Consider the following 17,498-nt stretch of genomic DNA (forward strand, 5'->3'; position numbering starts at 1 on the left):
TTTTTATTATTAGTAGTAGTAGTAGTAGTAGTAGTAATTGCTTGCAATGCTACACTGGAGTAAAATTACCTGATGGTAAACTGCAAGTTCCTGTAGCTCAAAAGTGCTTGAACTAATGTTAGGATAGAAAAATAATGGCTTGGTGGAAAATTTGGAGGTTGTACTTTATTTTTGTTGTACCAACTGTGTGCAGCCTTTACCTCTGTAAAATGAGATTGAGATGACCGATACAGGCTTTAATCTTGTTCTGAGCCTCTAGGTGATTCATGCCATGTGTCGACATGCCGTTAATGGACAGAATGATGTCGCCAACACACATTTTGGCTCTTTGCGCTTTGCCTCCATCAGTCAGCTGCAACGAAAAGAGAGAGAAAAGAAAAGTCTCATATTTTGTAGCAAGCATAGTATCAATGACATCTAAGTGTAGGCAAAACTACTCTGTCCCTTTTAGAGCATGCACACGCACGCACGCACACACACACACACACACCAGGAAATGATATATCCCCCCGGTCACCACAAATCAGTAATACAAGGTGTCAGGGTATCACTCAAGTACACGCTTATGCTAAATATGAATGACATTGGTCAATTGGTTCTTGAGATACGCTAACAAGAGTGGCAATGACAATATCTTGAATATATCGCTGTGACCGCAAAATTGACCCCAAGGTCACCGTAATCAACTGGTGTCGGATGATCACCCAAGTACACCCTTATGGTAAATATGAATGAAATTGGTCAACTGGTTCTTGAGATTTTGCACTAACAAGTGAAAAAGAATGGACAAATGGACAGACCTGCTGACTAAAAAAAAACACCTTTCTCAGGAATAAAACCTACTGTAATGTTAAATTTTGCTTGACAGCTCGATTGATAGACATTTATTTCAAAGACAAAAAAAATAAACTCACAAAAGTGAAAACTATTCAGACAATGAGAAACATATGGCAACAGAAATTACCAGACACTTGTCTTTGTTTACATATATGAAAAGGAGTGAGAAGAATACAGAACTTATTTATTCCCACCCCATCTGCATAAGACTTTCATTAATAGTTACCCAGCTCAGGTGTGGCCAGTGCTTATATTTTGAAATTTATCTAGGAATCTTCAGACTGCACATACACAGGCTTGTCCTGAAGCCTCTTCAGAGTTTTCCTCTTCTTTGATTGTGGTGCTTCAAGATAAATCATCATCTTTTCAGCTGTTGCTTCAGTCTGTCCACTCTACCACCAAGCACCACAGAGAATGTTATCTTTCACTTTGACTCAACCATTACTGCAGAGTTGTTGGGAGTTAAGGTACTGGAGCAACACATCTTCAATACGGAGTTCTTATGAATTTATTGGGTGTGTGCGCGCCTCTTCACTCTGGTTTCAGTCAGGTTTTCGTACACGCCACAGTACTGAGTCCGCACTGTTGAGAGTCCAAAATGACATCTTGTTGTCCCTGTACTGAGACCTGTACTGTTGGTAATGCTTGATCTCACTGCAGCATTCGATACAGTGGACCACTCCATCCTCCTGAACCGTCTAGCCCAGCAGGTGGGCTTTCAGGGTCCCGTGCTGCAGTGGTTCAAGTCCTATTTAATGGACAGGCACTTCTCTGTTTTCATCAATGGCCACTCCTCTTCTACCGCCCGACTGTCTTCTGGTGTCCCGCAAGGCTCCATTTTGGGCCCAGTTCTGTTCTCTCTTTACATGCTGCCTCTGGGTTCAATCATCTCTAGCCATAATGTGTCTTTTCATATGTACGCCGATGATCTTCAAATCTATCTACCAGTCTCACCAGATTCTCCAGATGCATTTCAGACCATCAACACCTGTATGGATGACATCAAGCACTGGCTCACACAGAATTTCCTGAGTCTAAATGAATCCAAAATGGAATTCTGTCTATTTGGCACCACAAGTCCACTTGCCGCTGTCTCAAACGGTCACTCACTTCCTCACCATAACACCGTAATCAGAAACTTGGGAGTTCACTTGGACACTGGCCTAAATCTCCATAAACAAATTGACTCTATTGTTAAGACAAGCTTCTTTCAGCTCCGCATTCTCACAAGAGTGAAACCCTTCCTCAGTTGTTGTGACCTGGAGAAAGCAATCCACGCATTCATCAGCTCACGCTTGGACTACTGCAATGCTTTGTACATTGGACTCAGTCAAACATCTTTACACAGATTACAACTGGTACAGAATGCTGCTGCCCGGCTCCTCACAAATTCTCGTAAACATCACCATATCACACCTGTTCTGCGCTCTCTCCACTGGCTGCCAGTGCAATACAGCATCCAATACAAACTTCTCCTGTTTGTTTTCTGCTCCATCCACAGCTTCGCACCTGCGTATCTATGTGAGATTCTGACTCTTCACCAGCCCAGCAGATTTCTACGATCTGCACAGCTCTACTTGTTGGAGCAGCCCAGGTCTCGAAGCAAACAGTGGGGTGACCGTGCTTTCGCAGTAGCAGGTCCTAAACTTTGGAACTCGCTGCCCCTTAACTTGCGTGCCATCTCGGATCTGCCCCTTTTTAAAACAAAACTCAAAACGTATTTGTTTAGATGTGCTTTTGATACTTAGTCTTTTTAGACTTGGGAATAAAATGAATCCGTGTTCCTCTTTTTAACTATACTTTAAATGCGATTTTTATATGTACAGCGCTTTGGTCAACTTAGGTTGTTGTAAGGCACTTAACAAATAAAATTTGATTGATTGATTGATTGATTGGGACATCATTAACGTCATGGACGATCGTCTACCAGGTGTGCTACTGATAAATTACGCATGATTATGCATGTTTCAGCCAGCATCATACATCATCATTCACCTAGCGCATCATTACACACACCAAAAATTTGCAACCCTATTGCATCAAAATTTTCTTGCATTGTAGCTTTCCTGTTTATAACATCTCTACAAACATAGTGAGAACCAGTTAAAAATTAACTAGCACATCACCCATGGGGATCCACAGGCTCTAGATTGGGTAGTGTTTAAAAAATAGTTAGCTGACATTTTTCAAGGGTGGTAATAAATTACACTAAGCTTCTATAATGGGTTGGAACAGCGTGTGAGTCCAGAATGTTTTTAGAACCTTAGACCTAAACAGTTTTTAGAAGAACTCAACCCTTTGATTTCCTGTAAATAGGTCTTTTTTAACGTTAATTTACTGTCTAAATGTATTTATAAAATTGTTTAGGTTCTTTTTATCATATACACACTTATTACTATTATCAGTATTATTGCTTTAGTTTATTATTACTTCTATTTTGTCATTTGACTTCTAAATAGACCACAATGAAAATAAATGTTTTTCACTTTGTGTCATTCAAGTATTTTTAACATATTTACAATTATATTATGTACTTAGATTGAACTTACTAAATAAAATCATGCACGCATGCTTTTAATATATATATGATTTACCACACCCTGCTGGAATGGAGTATGAGTCCAGAATGTAATTATCAATGTCCATTGCTCAGTGTTAGCCAATACCTGTAGTTTCTCAAAAATATGAGTCCTACCAGTGTTCCATTTTGGTGGTGTTCATCCTTCACCCAAAATACATAAGCATACCAAACAGCAAATATCAGCTCTCTCTAATTTGTCCGTGATCAAAGCCATACACGTGCATGCATACACGCACATATTATTCCAAGGGCGTGGAGGCACCATTCCCACATTTCAAAGTATCAGGCATGTAAATAAAATGTTAAGATGGGCTTTTAGCTGAGTTCTTTTAGGTGAGTTGATGAACTTCATCCCATAGCCGTTTTCCTATATGTTAGTATATGAATTATATTCCTGCATATTAGCGTAGAGCAAGTAGATCAATGGGATAGAGAGTTGGGCTTTCAATATGTAGATGTGGGTTATTTCCAAGTCCCCCTTCCTGTGTCTGTCCTTGGACAAGTCACTTCATCTGCATTAACCTAGTCCATCCAGCTGTAAATAGATACCACCACTGGCTTGCAAAGTAACCTTTGTTGAACTGGCGCCATTTAGGGAGAGTCACTGACTCTGATCCACTTCACTTTACAGAATCCAGTGATACCCATCAGCATCAACAGGCTTCAGAGCCCATGCTGGACGGACTACTTTTATGTTAGCATGGGGTAGAAAAATTGACCTGAATCTCTTACCTTGATTGTTGACAGACCTCAACCAAATACAGATTAGGCAATCTCAAAATATCTTGTTTAACAAGATACAAACATAGCTACATAGAAGCCAAGATGACCAGAACAGTGCATGCTTCTGGTGGCACTATGAACAAAATTGCAACCTGGAAAACAAATCAATGGCAATTCAGGCAAACTATTCATGTGTTGAGAGACAGAATGGTAAAATTAAAAAAAAAAAAAGACATGAAGAATAAAATGCAGTATCGCCAACTGAATTAGTCATCATAAGCCATTTTATGCCTTTTCTCACACACTTTACATAGTTCCTAATCATGCATGAATTAAATACCATATATGAGCTTCCCTCTCCCCACAGCATAATGGCATCAGCATTTTGCAGAGGAAAACTTAAGAGGCCTTTCCTGCTTTCAAAAGATAGCAGACAAAGAATGTGCCTTTGTGTTATCCCTCAAAATAACAAAATGGGGGGAGGATCTGGGATGGAGCAAGAAAGTACGAGGAAGTAGTAGTGACAGCAGTGACCCAGGGGTCGTGGTGACATTTCTCTGAGGTCATGTTTTTTCCTGTGCCATTATCAAGAAAATCAGTAGCAGGAAGCAGAGAGAGCACATAGTCTAGGACCTAGCTTAGACATGTATGCACATCATTTAGGATAAGATAACTGTTTTAGACTAATATAACCCCAATGAACAACTCGGAGTATGTGCCAAAATCTCTATCCGGGACGAACAACCTGAAAATGACCACACCCTTTTTCGTCCCGAGTGTTACTTCAAATACAGCTGTATTTTCTAAGCTGCAGCAGCTACAGATTTTCCAAAGTATTCCATATGTTCAGAATATCCAGTACATGTTTAGAAGGGTCATAAAAAGTGTGTAAAATTTCTGATTTTGTTATTTTAAGAGAAAACCACTAGAAAACATTAGGTGAAATGACCTACATACAGTCCGGAATCACCACATATTTAGTAACTTAAACTTCGTGGGCTGTAAAGAAATTTCCCTGATTATTTTTAAAACATTTAAGATCTCTAGATATGCTAAAGAAACAAGCTTTGTATTTTTCACTTTAAATCAATATTCCACTGACAACAGTATGATTGAAAATAAAATTTCATTATATTTGGCAAATGTTTGTTTTCATTTGATGTACAGTAATAAGTTGACCCACTTATTTTAGCCATTTTCTCTTAAAATATCAAAATACAAATTTTACACTTTTGTATGACCCTCCCGAACATGTATTGGTCATTCAGGAACTTATTGAGTAACTTGAAAAATCTATAGCTGCTGCAATGCAGAAAATAAAGCTGTATTTGAAGTAATTCTCCTGATGAAAAAGCGCATGGTAATTTTTGGGCTGTTCATGCCGGATGGTACATAATCATGTAGATTACTTGTATTGACTCAAACAGTAAACCTGCTGTCACTGCAGAGTCTAACCTGAATAATAAATAATTGGGTAACTAATGACATTTGAAGGTCTGCTTAAAACTCAGTCCATCTTAATGTCAGAGAAAGGCTGTAGAAGGACTGCCAACCTCTCTGGGATCTGGATTCCTCTCTTTCAATCCCCCAATCCTCCCCTTTCTGCATGCGTGTGAGAGCGATCTGAAGTTCTTTCCTTGTAGGGACAAGACAAAAGACAAAACTACGTCGCTCCATATATGGCAATGCCTCAAACATTTGTTTATTCCAAAACAAACAGAGAAGACAGAACATTTAACATTCTGCTAAGATGTGCTTTCATGTGCATTTATTGCGTTAATTCGTGGTCAACAGTGAGCGGTTTAGGAGATGGAATGCTGTTGGGTTTCTGACGGGTCAAACACAAAACAAAACAAACAAATAGATGCTGCAGTAAGAATCTCTGGCATTTGCAGTCTATAAATATCAATCAGGAAAGGTCTGAGGCACTCATGACAGGCAGCAGATAAGTAATGACCTGGAACTTTCATCGGACTACTCGAGCTCTCAACAGTGTATGATGTTATAACAACATTTTAACACAAGTCACGTGGTTTAATTTGTGCACAAATTGCCAATTTAAAAGCTCACAAAGTCAATTAGAAAGCCATACAGAGGACTTCACAAAATACAAATGAAAAGTAGTTGAAAAGGTAAAACCAGTTTTCTAAAGACCTTTGTGTTTGTTTGGCAGATCAAAAAGAAGAGTTGTTTTTCTAAATGCTTTTATGTGAATGGGATTCCAACCAAATAATGGTGTGGCCACTGTGGTCCTCTACACCCAGCCTGTGGACTTATTGGTAATGAGGGGGTAACTATAACATGAAAGCTCTCAATGCTGCTTGAAGGGAGCATATTGCACAATACTTCATGGGCCTGTTTCGGGGTTCACTACAAATCCTATAGTAGTGGGTTTCATGTTCCCATAATTTCAATCAAGCTACACCCTTTTTGGGGGGGGCTACCACAATCCGAGTCTTAATGTAGGTTCCAAGGCAAACTGGTACCAATGCTTATCCATGGACTCAGTAGTAACATGAAGTGGATGAGTGTCAACTGCAATTACGTACACCACGGACATAATAAAATCATTGGTGCTTATTTATTTATTTGTCTGTCTGTCTGGTAGTAAGATTACGTCAAAACTGCTGCACGGACTTTGACGAAATTTTAACCACAGATAGATATTAGACCAAGGAAGATTCCATTAAATTTTGGAGGTGATCTGGATCTGAATCCAGATTCTGAATCAAGTTTCACTTCATATAGGCTTTGAAGGATTACCGTTTGCAGAATTATGTCAAAACTACTGCACTGGTTCTGACCAAAATTTCAGCACGGACACAGATTAGGCCATGGAAGATGCCATTAAATTTGGGAGCTGTTCCAGATCCATATTCTGGATCAAGATTTCACTTTATATAGGCTTTGAAGGATTACGTCAAAACTACTTCACAGATTCTCATAAATTTGCACCACAGATACTGTAGATATTAGGCCGTGGAAGACCCCATTAAATATTGGAGGTGATCTGGAGCCAGATCTGGATTCTGGATCAAGTTTGATGGCTGTAGCAGAGAAGACTATCCATCTAGCAGTCCTCTGCCTATGCGTGTGTGTGTGTGTAACAAACAAACAAAAAAAAGACTGGAAAATTGAATTCTTCACTTTTGACAAGCTGTAGGTCACGATGTCCATTTGGACTTTTTTACAGAGGTGTTCATTTGTGTCACGTCTGTTTTGCATGTTTGACAATTCTTTGTTTTATCTTAGTCCACCTGATTCTTGTTATTGTTAATAAGCTGTGTGTCACCCCTCTGAGTCTGGTCGATTTGAGGTTTCTTCCTCAAAAATTCCAGAGGGAGTTTTCACTTACCAGTGTTGCCTACATGCTTGTTCAGGGTGGTTGGTAAAGTTTGACCGTACCCTTGAGAAGCACCTTGTGGCCGCTTATGTTGTGAATCAGTGTGATGTCAATAAATTGAACTGAATTATTATCTAAAGGTTGCTTTTTAAATTAATTTGTGCATCAAATTTAAATATATTTTAGTCTGTCTGACCTGATTATATACCTTTTTTAAATTTGCATTGATTGTTTTGGAGTTACTGTGTTAGCTGCAGGGGATGAACTCAATCTATTAATCCTTTGGTGCTCACAAAGTTAAAAAAAACAAAAACACACACACACACACACACACACTCTCTATATTCTAATCCAATGACATCTGTTCCGCAAATCTGATTGGTTAATCATGTGAGATTTCAGACCATAAAATATCGATTTGACGGTGGCAAAATATTTGACCGTTTCACATTTGATGTATTACAGCACGCCCTGACCGCTTTGCTACGCAGATGTCAACATTCAACGGTTTCACATCTGATGTATTACTCTGCGCCCTAACCACTTTGCTATGCAGATGTCAATAATGCCGCTGGAGCGACAACGCTGTTGCTACAGTTATTTACAAGCTTCGCCAACCGACTTACTTACAGAAAAATAAACTGCAAAGAATGGAATGATGTACAATCGAGTAATGTAGCACACTTCCTATTTTAAAAGTGAATTCTTGTTATTTTCAGTTAATAAATGACTAAGCACGTTTAAAATTATACTGCAGCACTAGTGGAATACTAATAATCTCCCATGTTGGGAACTGTGTTATTTCCTGCTTCCAATGACAATATGGTGGAAGGTGGAAGGTTTGTGGTCTTCTCATTTTTGAGAAGTCATGCTACAGGAAGCATTTTGTGGTGAGAGAGAAAAGACTGGGTAATGTGTGTCATATTTGTAGGGCAGGCAGAGGGCCTGACATTAAGACATAAAAGACACAAGACCATGTTTGCAAATTAATGAGTCATTCTTACTCTAGGAACTGGTTATCACTCTAGTCTGGCACAACCTAACAGTTTTCAATCCACTGCCTTCTATGTGTCCTGGAAAACTAGCTCATAAATTGTATTTCCTTTATGAAATTCATAGTAGAACAGATGTAGACCACTCAACATCTGCTTTATACTTTCAAGAAATTCTTTAGACAAACCCTCATTTGTCATTCACCAAGAGTTTGTTTTATCAGTTTAACTGTTTTTCTGGCTTATAATTTTGATTTTTAATCTATAAATTTTCTTTTCTGATTAACATGCATTAAGCCCCCTTCACACAGTGTGAATATGTACATCTCCAGGGCAACTCACGGCAAAACAGCCCATATGATCGAACCACAAAACATTGCACCAACAGGCAGGCATGCACGATGCCGGTGCGATGGTTCATGCATGCAGGAACACACTGCCAGCAGCTGCACAATGTGGTTCCACATACCACATCGTGCAGCTGCGGTGAAGAAACAAATAAAAATAAAAAAAAATACATGCTGCAATGGTTTTGTGCATGTGGGAACACAGCTGCTGGAAAAAAACAAAATAAATTAAAAATTACATGTCACCCACGGGACTCGAACCCACACCTTCCAAAAGCTCTGACTGCCAGTCAGAAACCTTACCACTGAGCTACGATCACAGTCCTGTGAAAGTTGCGGGAACCTGCTTGATATGAGGAAGGAGATGGATGTATTTAAAATGAAATAAATACACACCATATAAAAACACTGCATTTATCAAGCGGGCAATACAAATATGTTTGGTAGGAATATGGCAGGGCATATTTCTGCTGATACTTGACTGAAAGTGGCATATCTGTCATACTGTTGGCTTGTCCTGGTCGTGCGGTGCACAGCCCGACACGATGTCCTGTCGGACGTGACATTCAGATGCTCCCATCGCAAAAGCGATATATGTTTTTATGTATTTCCACACAAGCACACAAACATGCGTGTCCGTCAAAACACGGGATGTGTGCTGCAGCTGTGATGTGCATGACCGAAGATGTCCCTACAGGTGTGGGCAGCCAGCCACCCCCCCATCCTGTCAGTGCACAGACCAAGATGTCACTCTGTGATCAGATGAGAGATGCCTCGCCTGTGGTGGTGGTGGTGGGGGGAACCACACACACAGATGTGTTGGGGAGAAGCGCGCGAAACACACGCACACGTGTTGTGGGGTGAGCCGACACTCTGGCACGCCACATGTACACTCCGCAATTTCACAGCCGTGAGGCACTTAGACAGATTTCACATCCAGCTCGACAGTGATTGTCTGCAGACTGTTTTGATGATGATAGTACAAATAGCCACACATTTTCTGAGTTTCAAACAAGCAGTGTTATATGTTTGTGCATGTCAGTTAGAATTTGGCCGACACCTGCCGCGAGAGGGTTCGATGGGCTTGCGCACACCGTCTTTCAGCCGCTGGTGTGCGCAAATAGTTGTAGCAACAGGTGTACAAGGCGTTAGAGGCAGCTACGAAATTACACGTTTTGTACACGATTCCTGCTTCATGCACACTTTCTGCGCAAATCGACCAAATCTACACTATGTGTGAAGGAGCCCTTAACTTGATTTGAGTATCAGGAATGTTCTTCATATTATACTGTCCCAATTTCTTTCCTCTCCTTCACAAAAAAAAAACAAAACAAATATGGAGGCCTTTTCATTTTTGATGAATGGCAAATTTTTTGACACTTGCTATTTGCATGTTTGTTCATTAAAAAAATGCATTTAAATATTTTTACATTATTATAATTCAGGAATTGAGCCTCATGGTTTCTTTTTGTTTTTTAAGAAACCATGACTCCATGGACTCAAAATGTAAAGGTTCATTAAATAGATAGATAAATAAACAATCAAGGCCCCTTAACATTTTTTTGCTAACACACAAACAGCAATAGGATATGCAACACAGAAACCGACTGGGCCAGCACAAACAGAAACCACAAACATTTGTCAAGAGGAAAATGTATTTCTTTCAACTACACACACACACAAAAAAAAAACTGTTTTGAAAGCAAACAGAGGAGTACATTCAGGACTGAAGGTAGGCAAAGAAATACTAAATCAGTCTTTTCCTCCAAGTCAAACATCCCAAATTAAGGCCACTATAGAGGATCACTCGTGGTTGTCATGGTTTAATCCAAGTTTCTTACTAGCACACCTATACAGGAGTGCTTACCCAAATCACCATGCCAACGGCAACAAAACAACACAAAGACATACCAACCCTGCACGGAATACTAAATTCTCTTTAGTAAGGTCAGCAGCAAACCCAGCCAGCGAGCACCACTGAGGCTGATGATATGAAAAGGCCTTAAGCCACAACGGTAAATGAGCCAAGTGCCTGTGCTGCTTTCAACCTCAAGCCAGGAAGAGCCAAGTGCCACTAATCTAAGCCCATACTTGGTAATTCTGTGACAAGTGAAATGAAAAACAGATCCAATTGTAAGTTCAAGGCTCTATCCTATACAGCAAAACATTTTCCAACAATTCAAATATGAGACTGGGCACAATTAAGTTACAGTTTACTTATACAGTAGTGTTCAGAATAATAGTAGTGCTATGTGACTAAAAAGATGAATCCAGGTTTTGAGTATATTATCGTTACATGGGAAACAAGGTACCAGTAGATTCAGTAGATTCTCACAAATCCAACAAGACCAAGAATTCATGATATGCACACTCTTAAGGCTATGAAATTGGGCTCTTAGTAAATAAAGTAGAAAAGGGGTGTTCACAATAATAGTAGCATCTGCTGTTGAAGCTACAAACTCAAAACTATTATGTTCAAACTGCTTTTTTAGCAATCCTGTGAATCACTAAACTAGTATTTAGTTGTATAACCACAGTTTATGATGCTAGCCGACACCTGCCGTGAATTCCAATGAAGTTGGGACGTTGTGTAAAATGTAAATAAAAACAGAATACGATTTGCAAATCCTCTTCAAACTATATTCAACTGAACATACCACAAAGACAAGATATTTAATGTTCAAACTGATAGACTTTTTATGTTTTTGTGCAAATATTTTCTCATTTTGAAATGGATACCTGCAACACATTTCAAAAAAGTTGGGACGGGGCAACAAAAGACTGGGAAAGTTGATGAATACTCAAAGAACACCTAACTGGAAACAGGTGAGTGTCATGATTAGGTATAAAAGGAGCATCCCCAAAAGGCTCAGCCGTTCACAAGCAAAAATGGGGTGAGGATCACCACTTTGTGAACAACTGTGTGAAAAAATAGTCCAACAGTTTAAGAACAATGTTTCTCAACATTCAATTGCAAGGAATTTAGGGATTCCATCATCTACAGTCCATAATATAATCAGAAGATTCAGAGAATCTGGAGAACTTTCTACACGTAAGAGGCAACGCCGAAAACCAACAATGAATGCCCGTGACCTTCAAGCCCTCAGGCAGCACTGCATTAAAAACTGATATCATTGTGTAAAGGATCTTACTGTGTGAGCTCAGGAACACTTCAGAAAACCACTGTCAGTTAGCACAGTTTGTAACTACATCTACAAGTGCAAGTTAAAATTCTACCATGCAAAGCAAAAGCCATACATCAACAACATCCAGAAACGCCGCCACCTTCTCTGGGCCCAAGCTCATTTGAAATGGACAGACAAAAAGAGGAAAAGTGTGCTGTGGTCTGATGAGTCCATATTTCAAATTGTTTTTGGAAATCATGGACGTTGTGTTGTATGTTTTTTATATAATTAATTTGCATTTTATTGCATAAGTATATGACCCCCTACCAACCAGCAAGAATTCTGGCTCTCACAGACCTGTTAATTTTTCTTTAAGAAGCCCTCTTATTCTGCATTCTTTACCTGTATTAATTGCACCTGTTTGAACTTGTTACCTGTATAAAAGACACCTGTTCACACACAGTCAATCACACTCCAATACGCTTTATATAGTTAATTTATTTAACGGATCGGTTACATATGGAAGGATTATGCAACTGCTGACTGTATGCACCTAAGCAAAACAAACTAAACCTGAATGGCATATGAACAAATGAATACCCTATACTTAAATGCAATGTAAGCTACTGCAAATTGTGAACTTTTAATGAACTTTAAAATAGGGACATGGTTTATACAATTTTTTCCCCTCATTCATTTAATGGAGGAACTTGAGCTATGTTAGACTGCTTGCAGATGACTTCCAGAATTAAACACCTCTACCTCAAATCAGAAGTAGTGCAGATTGCAGGTTCAAAACAGAATCGCATGTCAGAACACAGTCCTTATTTTGGCTGTGAAGTGTTTGAGGCTTTGATTCACTCAGGATGCCAAAACTTTTCTTTCCACTGGCCAACTGGCCTTGTGCTGTGATTAAGAGATGTCACAGAAACGGCACAAACCATGAATGTGACAGAATGTAGAGCTGTGACAGAATAAAGCACTGATACCACATTGCCAGCCTCAGCAATGGTGTGGCATGCTGCAGGTGACTCATGGGACTGCTGGTAGACATGTGAGACAGTCTAACCACTTATGCTCTACAATGTACTCTACTCATCATCATAACCTACACAAACATTTACCTGGGTTAGAGTTTGTCAGGCTTCTAGGCGCGCGCACACACACACACACACACACACACACACACACACACACACACACACACACACACACACACACACACACACACACACACACACACCAGAAAAATAGCACAAGCTCCAATTACTTAGACAGTTAAACTATAAAGACAAGCTGAAGCACATCATGTAAGCCAAATTACGGCATGTCCAGATCCACTTATACATGGCACAGTCTAAGCACAAAGTAAGGTACAAGGAACACAGGGGCTGTATTTGTTGTATTTTCTGAAGTACAAGATGCACCTGTCAAAAAAAAAAAAAGCCTCTTGGAGAGGAGGGGGGAAAACAGTTGCAGAGTATAAATCACACTGGATTATAACTCATACCTTTTCTGTATGCAGAGCTTTAACTTTTTAGCCCAGAATTGGCTGTGACTGAAGATGTGATTGAAGAACATTTGTATCGGACCCGGCGCCACGAGGGGGAGTTTGGGGACGACGCCCCCTCACGTCATCAACCTCGCCCCCTTGGATGTTAGCGTTATCAAAAAATAAAAATAAAAAAGAAGGAAAAAGAAATTCTGGAAAATATAGCAAAATATTAGTTATTCAATAATATCACGTATTTAACAAATAAACCAAATTAATTAACTAACGCAATTCATTTTAAAACAAACAGATATGGCGTGTCTGTGTTCAAGCGATTTGATAGGTTGAGGGTTGCAATCGTCAGTGCAGCAGAGGGCAAGCTCGATTTATTCAAGCAGTGTCAAGGGCCTTTCACACTGCAAGCTTCAGCGCGACGCTTTAACGTTTCGTAACACCAGACCGGTGCGTTTCCAATGCGTCATGACATCAGACGCGTCACTTCGGAAGCGGCAAGGGGGCAGAGATTGCGGCCACGTCACACTGTTTCCACAACCTGAAAAAAGTTCAGCGATCGCCATCTTGAATTTGGGCCGCCTGAACCACAAAAAACCTTTAAAAAAACAGCAGTAGAATGATTCTCCCATTACCCTGCTGGGAGAAGCTTTTTTTCAGCTACTTTTCAAAGTGACGCCGACCGAGGGAGGACTGACGACTTGGTGGGATATTGATCGAACCGTGACAGCGGGCCGACCCGCATGGAGAAGCCGGCTTTCAGGCATCATTCCTGGGCAGACCGAGGCAGGCAGCCGGGGGATGGAGCAAATCCACTCAGTCCGAAATCTCCCACTTTTTGGATATATGCGAAGTCCTAGTTTGCCCAACGGAGGTTAGTTCTGCAGCTTTATCGAGGTGAGGATAAAATAAAAGTAAAACGTGATGTTTCTGCACTGCTGTGAAGGTTTATTGATCGGCTAACGTTAGCTTAGCTTTTTAGCACAGTTGATCTGATTGAACGCTTTAATTTGTAGATGGTTCAGTCTCTTATTTTTACCAAATAAAACTACAGCTTTTTTCAGACACCACAAAAGCTCAACTTTAAATAACTTATTTTTTCGAGCGTTTTTTTTTTCCATCTTTTTTTTTGCCGTTTTTTTCCTTTTTATATATAAACTGTTTAGTGTTTCTTTATATTTAAAGAAATATTTTTATTTGTCCCAATCAGGAACATTTGCTGTGCAGACAACCAAACTTCCATTGATGAGCTGAACATCACGAAGTCCAGTCGAAAGAAAACATCTCTGCTCTTCAAAATAGGACAAAAATGTCTTCAGCAACACCACCAGAGTTCAAAGCTGCAGAAGAGACCTTCATCTGGTCCCGAGAATCCAGCATAACATCATCTGCTTCTAAATAAAAGGTTCTTTGAACAGCAACTATTTTATTATTTTTTAAAAAGCTGTTTCATTTTATATTTTAATAATAAATGAACGGATCATTAAAAATGTCCACGAAATCAAAGTCAAAAGACATATGCACAGGTAGAAGCTCTCCACTTATTGTGCTCAAATTCATATTTTAGAAATGACTCTGTCCTGATAACATTAAAGGCAATTACATATTTTGGTCAAGTTTAAATGACTATATATATAAAAAAAAATGAGGTTTATGTCACAGAAATCCTACTTTACAATCACACTGCAGTCGTTAAATTATTTCCTGTTGCATTTATAATAAACATTTGTATGTATTTAGTGTTTGTTTTTCTGGTTGAAATAAGATATAAATAATCTACCAGATTTAAAAAAAAAGTACAAGTTTCCATGTTATTTTATTTGTCTAAAAATAAATGTCCAAGGTTCCTTATGTTAAACAAGAAATTATCTAATCTGAAATAACAGGTGGTTTTAATTTACAGATGAAAGGTTTCTAAAGAACCATTTATTGATTTATTTAGCTATTTTAATTACAAGTGTTCTAAACTTTTTTTTAACAGTAATCAGACATTTTGAGGTAACAAACAACAACAACAAAAAAAAAACATTTCCAGTGATTTTTCTTCAGAAAACTGCTCTATAAACGAGCAGTCCTGTCACACGTTAATGTTTTGTACAGATCAGAGGTTTCTGCACCGATCCATTTTGTAGAGATCAGTGGTTTCTGCCACGAGTCTTCCGTGTTTTGGCCCGACGCGTCGTTCCTATTGGACAACGCAAAGGTATGTCACAGCTCAGAGTGTCGGAAGTTGGCGCACCTCATCTCGACAGAACACCGGCTCTGTGTGGTATGCAGGAGATCACTTGACCGAGGGTCTATATGTTCAAATAATCACTCTTTACTCTTACTCAGTCAGTCTCTTACAACGGTGTAGCCTAAATACACAAGCTTTCCAGGACCGCACCCAATTCATCACGCACGCTCAGAGGCACGTCCCCTCCAGTGCGCACTTTTTTTTGGGGGGGGGGGGGGTGGCACCCCGCCCCCTGTGATAAACTCATCGCCCCCTTAATATTTTTTTTCTGGCGCCGGGTCTGATTTGCATAGTGCAAGTTTTGAGTTTTACATCACCAGTTATACAGCTTCACGATGAAGTGGTATAGAGAAGGCTTTTATAAAACACACACACACAATTTGCCAGAAGCCACACTGGAAATTCAAGCATAGATTTGATCTGTTTTGTTGAAAGAAAATTCTTCTCTGAGCAACTCCACTATGAAGGCATGACTGGTGATGCAAAATGCAAAACATGCACTATGCACAACTTCTGAGGTTGTCTGGGTGTCTTGGTGGCTTTCCTCTCTAGTCTCCGTCTGATACAAATTACTCCATTTTTTAGAACTGTCTACTCCACACAGATTTACCATAGAGTACCATACTGTTTGTATTGCATTATAATTGATGTAAATAGTCCAAGACATAATCAGTGTCTTGGGAATGTTCATGTATCCATCCCCTGACTTGTCTGAAGAGAACTGGATGTAAAAAGTGATGGTAAACGTGCTATAGTAAAGGGGGCACTTACTTATTAACACCATCATTTTGGTTTTTAGATTTTTATTTCTTTTAATTCGTGATGTAGAGATTACTTTTCACAGTGAGTTTAGAGTGCAGAATTTTAGAAATTTTAATATCCAAACCCTGAATATTTGTTTTGTTTTTTTGATGTCCTAAAAAATTTCTAACATGTAAAAGCTCAAGGGGCAACCACTTTTTGACACCACTGTATATATAATAGACAGACAGACAGACACACACACACACACACACTTTGCACTGTAATACCAATTAAACAACTGCAAATTATAAAGTGACAATGTTCATATGGCCGAGGGTATTTTAGCATTGCGTTATATTTTTATTTTGTTTAATTCTTGTTAATCAAAATAAGAGGGGGAAAGACTACAGCTACTCAATCTGTAGTGGCCACTGAAGCACACAACATACTGATCCAGGACAAACTGCCCCTTTCTAACTACGTTTGACAAAAAGCAGTATTCATTTCCAGTAAACAAGACATTTCAGACAAAACTGTTTTTACTGCAGCATACAGTGATGATTCACAACATCTCTGCTGAAAGGTTTTGTTCAGATGGGCCATTTAAGGACAGCTTTACTTCCAACAGAGCAACAAGGCTCTCTGAGCCTCATGTCCTCAGTCTAGAATCCGGCATAATGCCAGTGAGATAGGCCAGAATACTTTGCACCATCTCGCAACTGAAGGACGAAAATGTCAGTCGCTATTAACAGCTACTGGTGAAATCCTCCAAATATTTCATGAAAGGCTGTCAGAATGAATCAAATCAATGATTTGTGTGCTGCAATATACTTATTCCATGTTATCAAGATGGTTGCCATATTTTTGACAGCAGATGGGTCAAAACCATAGCAGACCAAAAGTAACTTTCTGAGAAGGTGAGTAAATATAGCAATGAGTGTCATACAGGGGATGCACATCACATACACTTTCATCACCGACTAAGCAGACCGAATACTGAGCGTGAGCAGCGCGACTGCCCCTTAGCAAAGTCCATAAATGTACAGTGTGGACATATGTTAAACTC

At 39.4% G+C, this 17,498-nt stretch overlaps 1 protein-coding gene across 2 annotated transcripts in view; it reads right to left on the reverse strand.

The window, feature by feature from the left end:
* pdlim5b (PDZ and LIM domain 5b) overlaps positions 1 to 17,498 on the reverse strand; it is a 70,689-nt gene that overhangs the window by 36,759 nt on the left and 16,432 nt on the right. For both annotated transcript variants that reach the window (XM_034191566.1, XM_034191565.1), the window contains exon 3: positions 201 to 352. In XM_034191566.1, the coding sequence (XP_034047457.1) occupies positions 201 to 352 (152 nt within the window). The remainder of the gene's footprint in view (positions 1 to 200; positions 353 to 17,498) is intronic.

Source organism: Thalassophryne amazonica, chromosome 17 (assembly GCF_902500255.1).
Source record: "Thalassophryne amazonica chromosome 17, fThaAma1.1, whole genome shotgun sequence".
Taxonomy (NCBI): Eukaryota; Metazoa; Chordata; class Actinopteri; order Batrachoidiformes; family Batrachoididae; genus Thalassophryne; species Thalassophryne amazonica.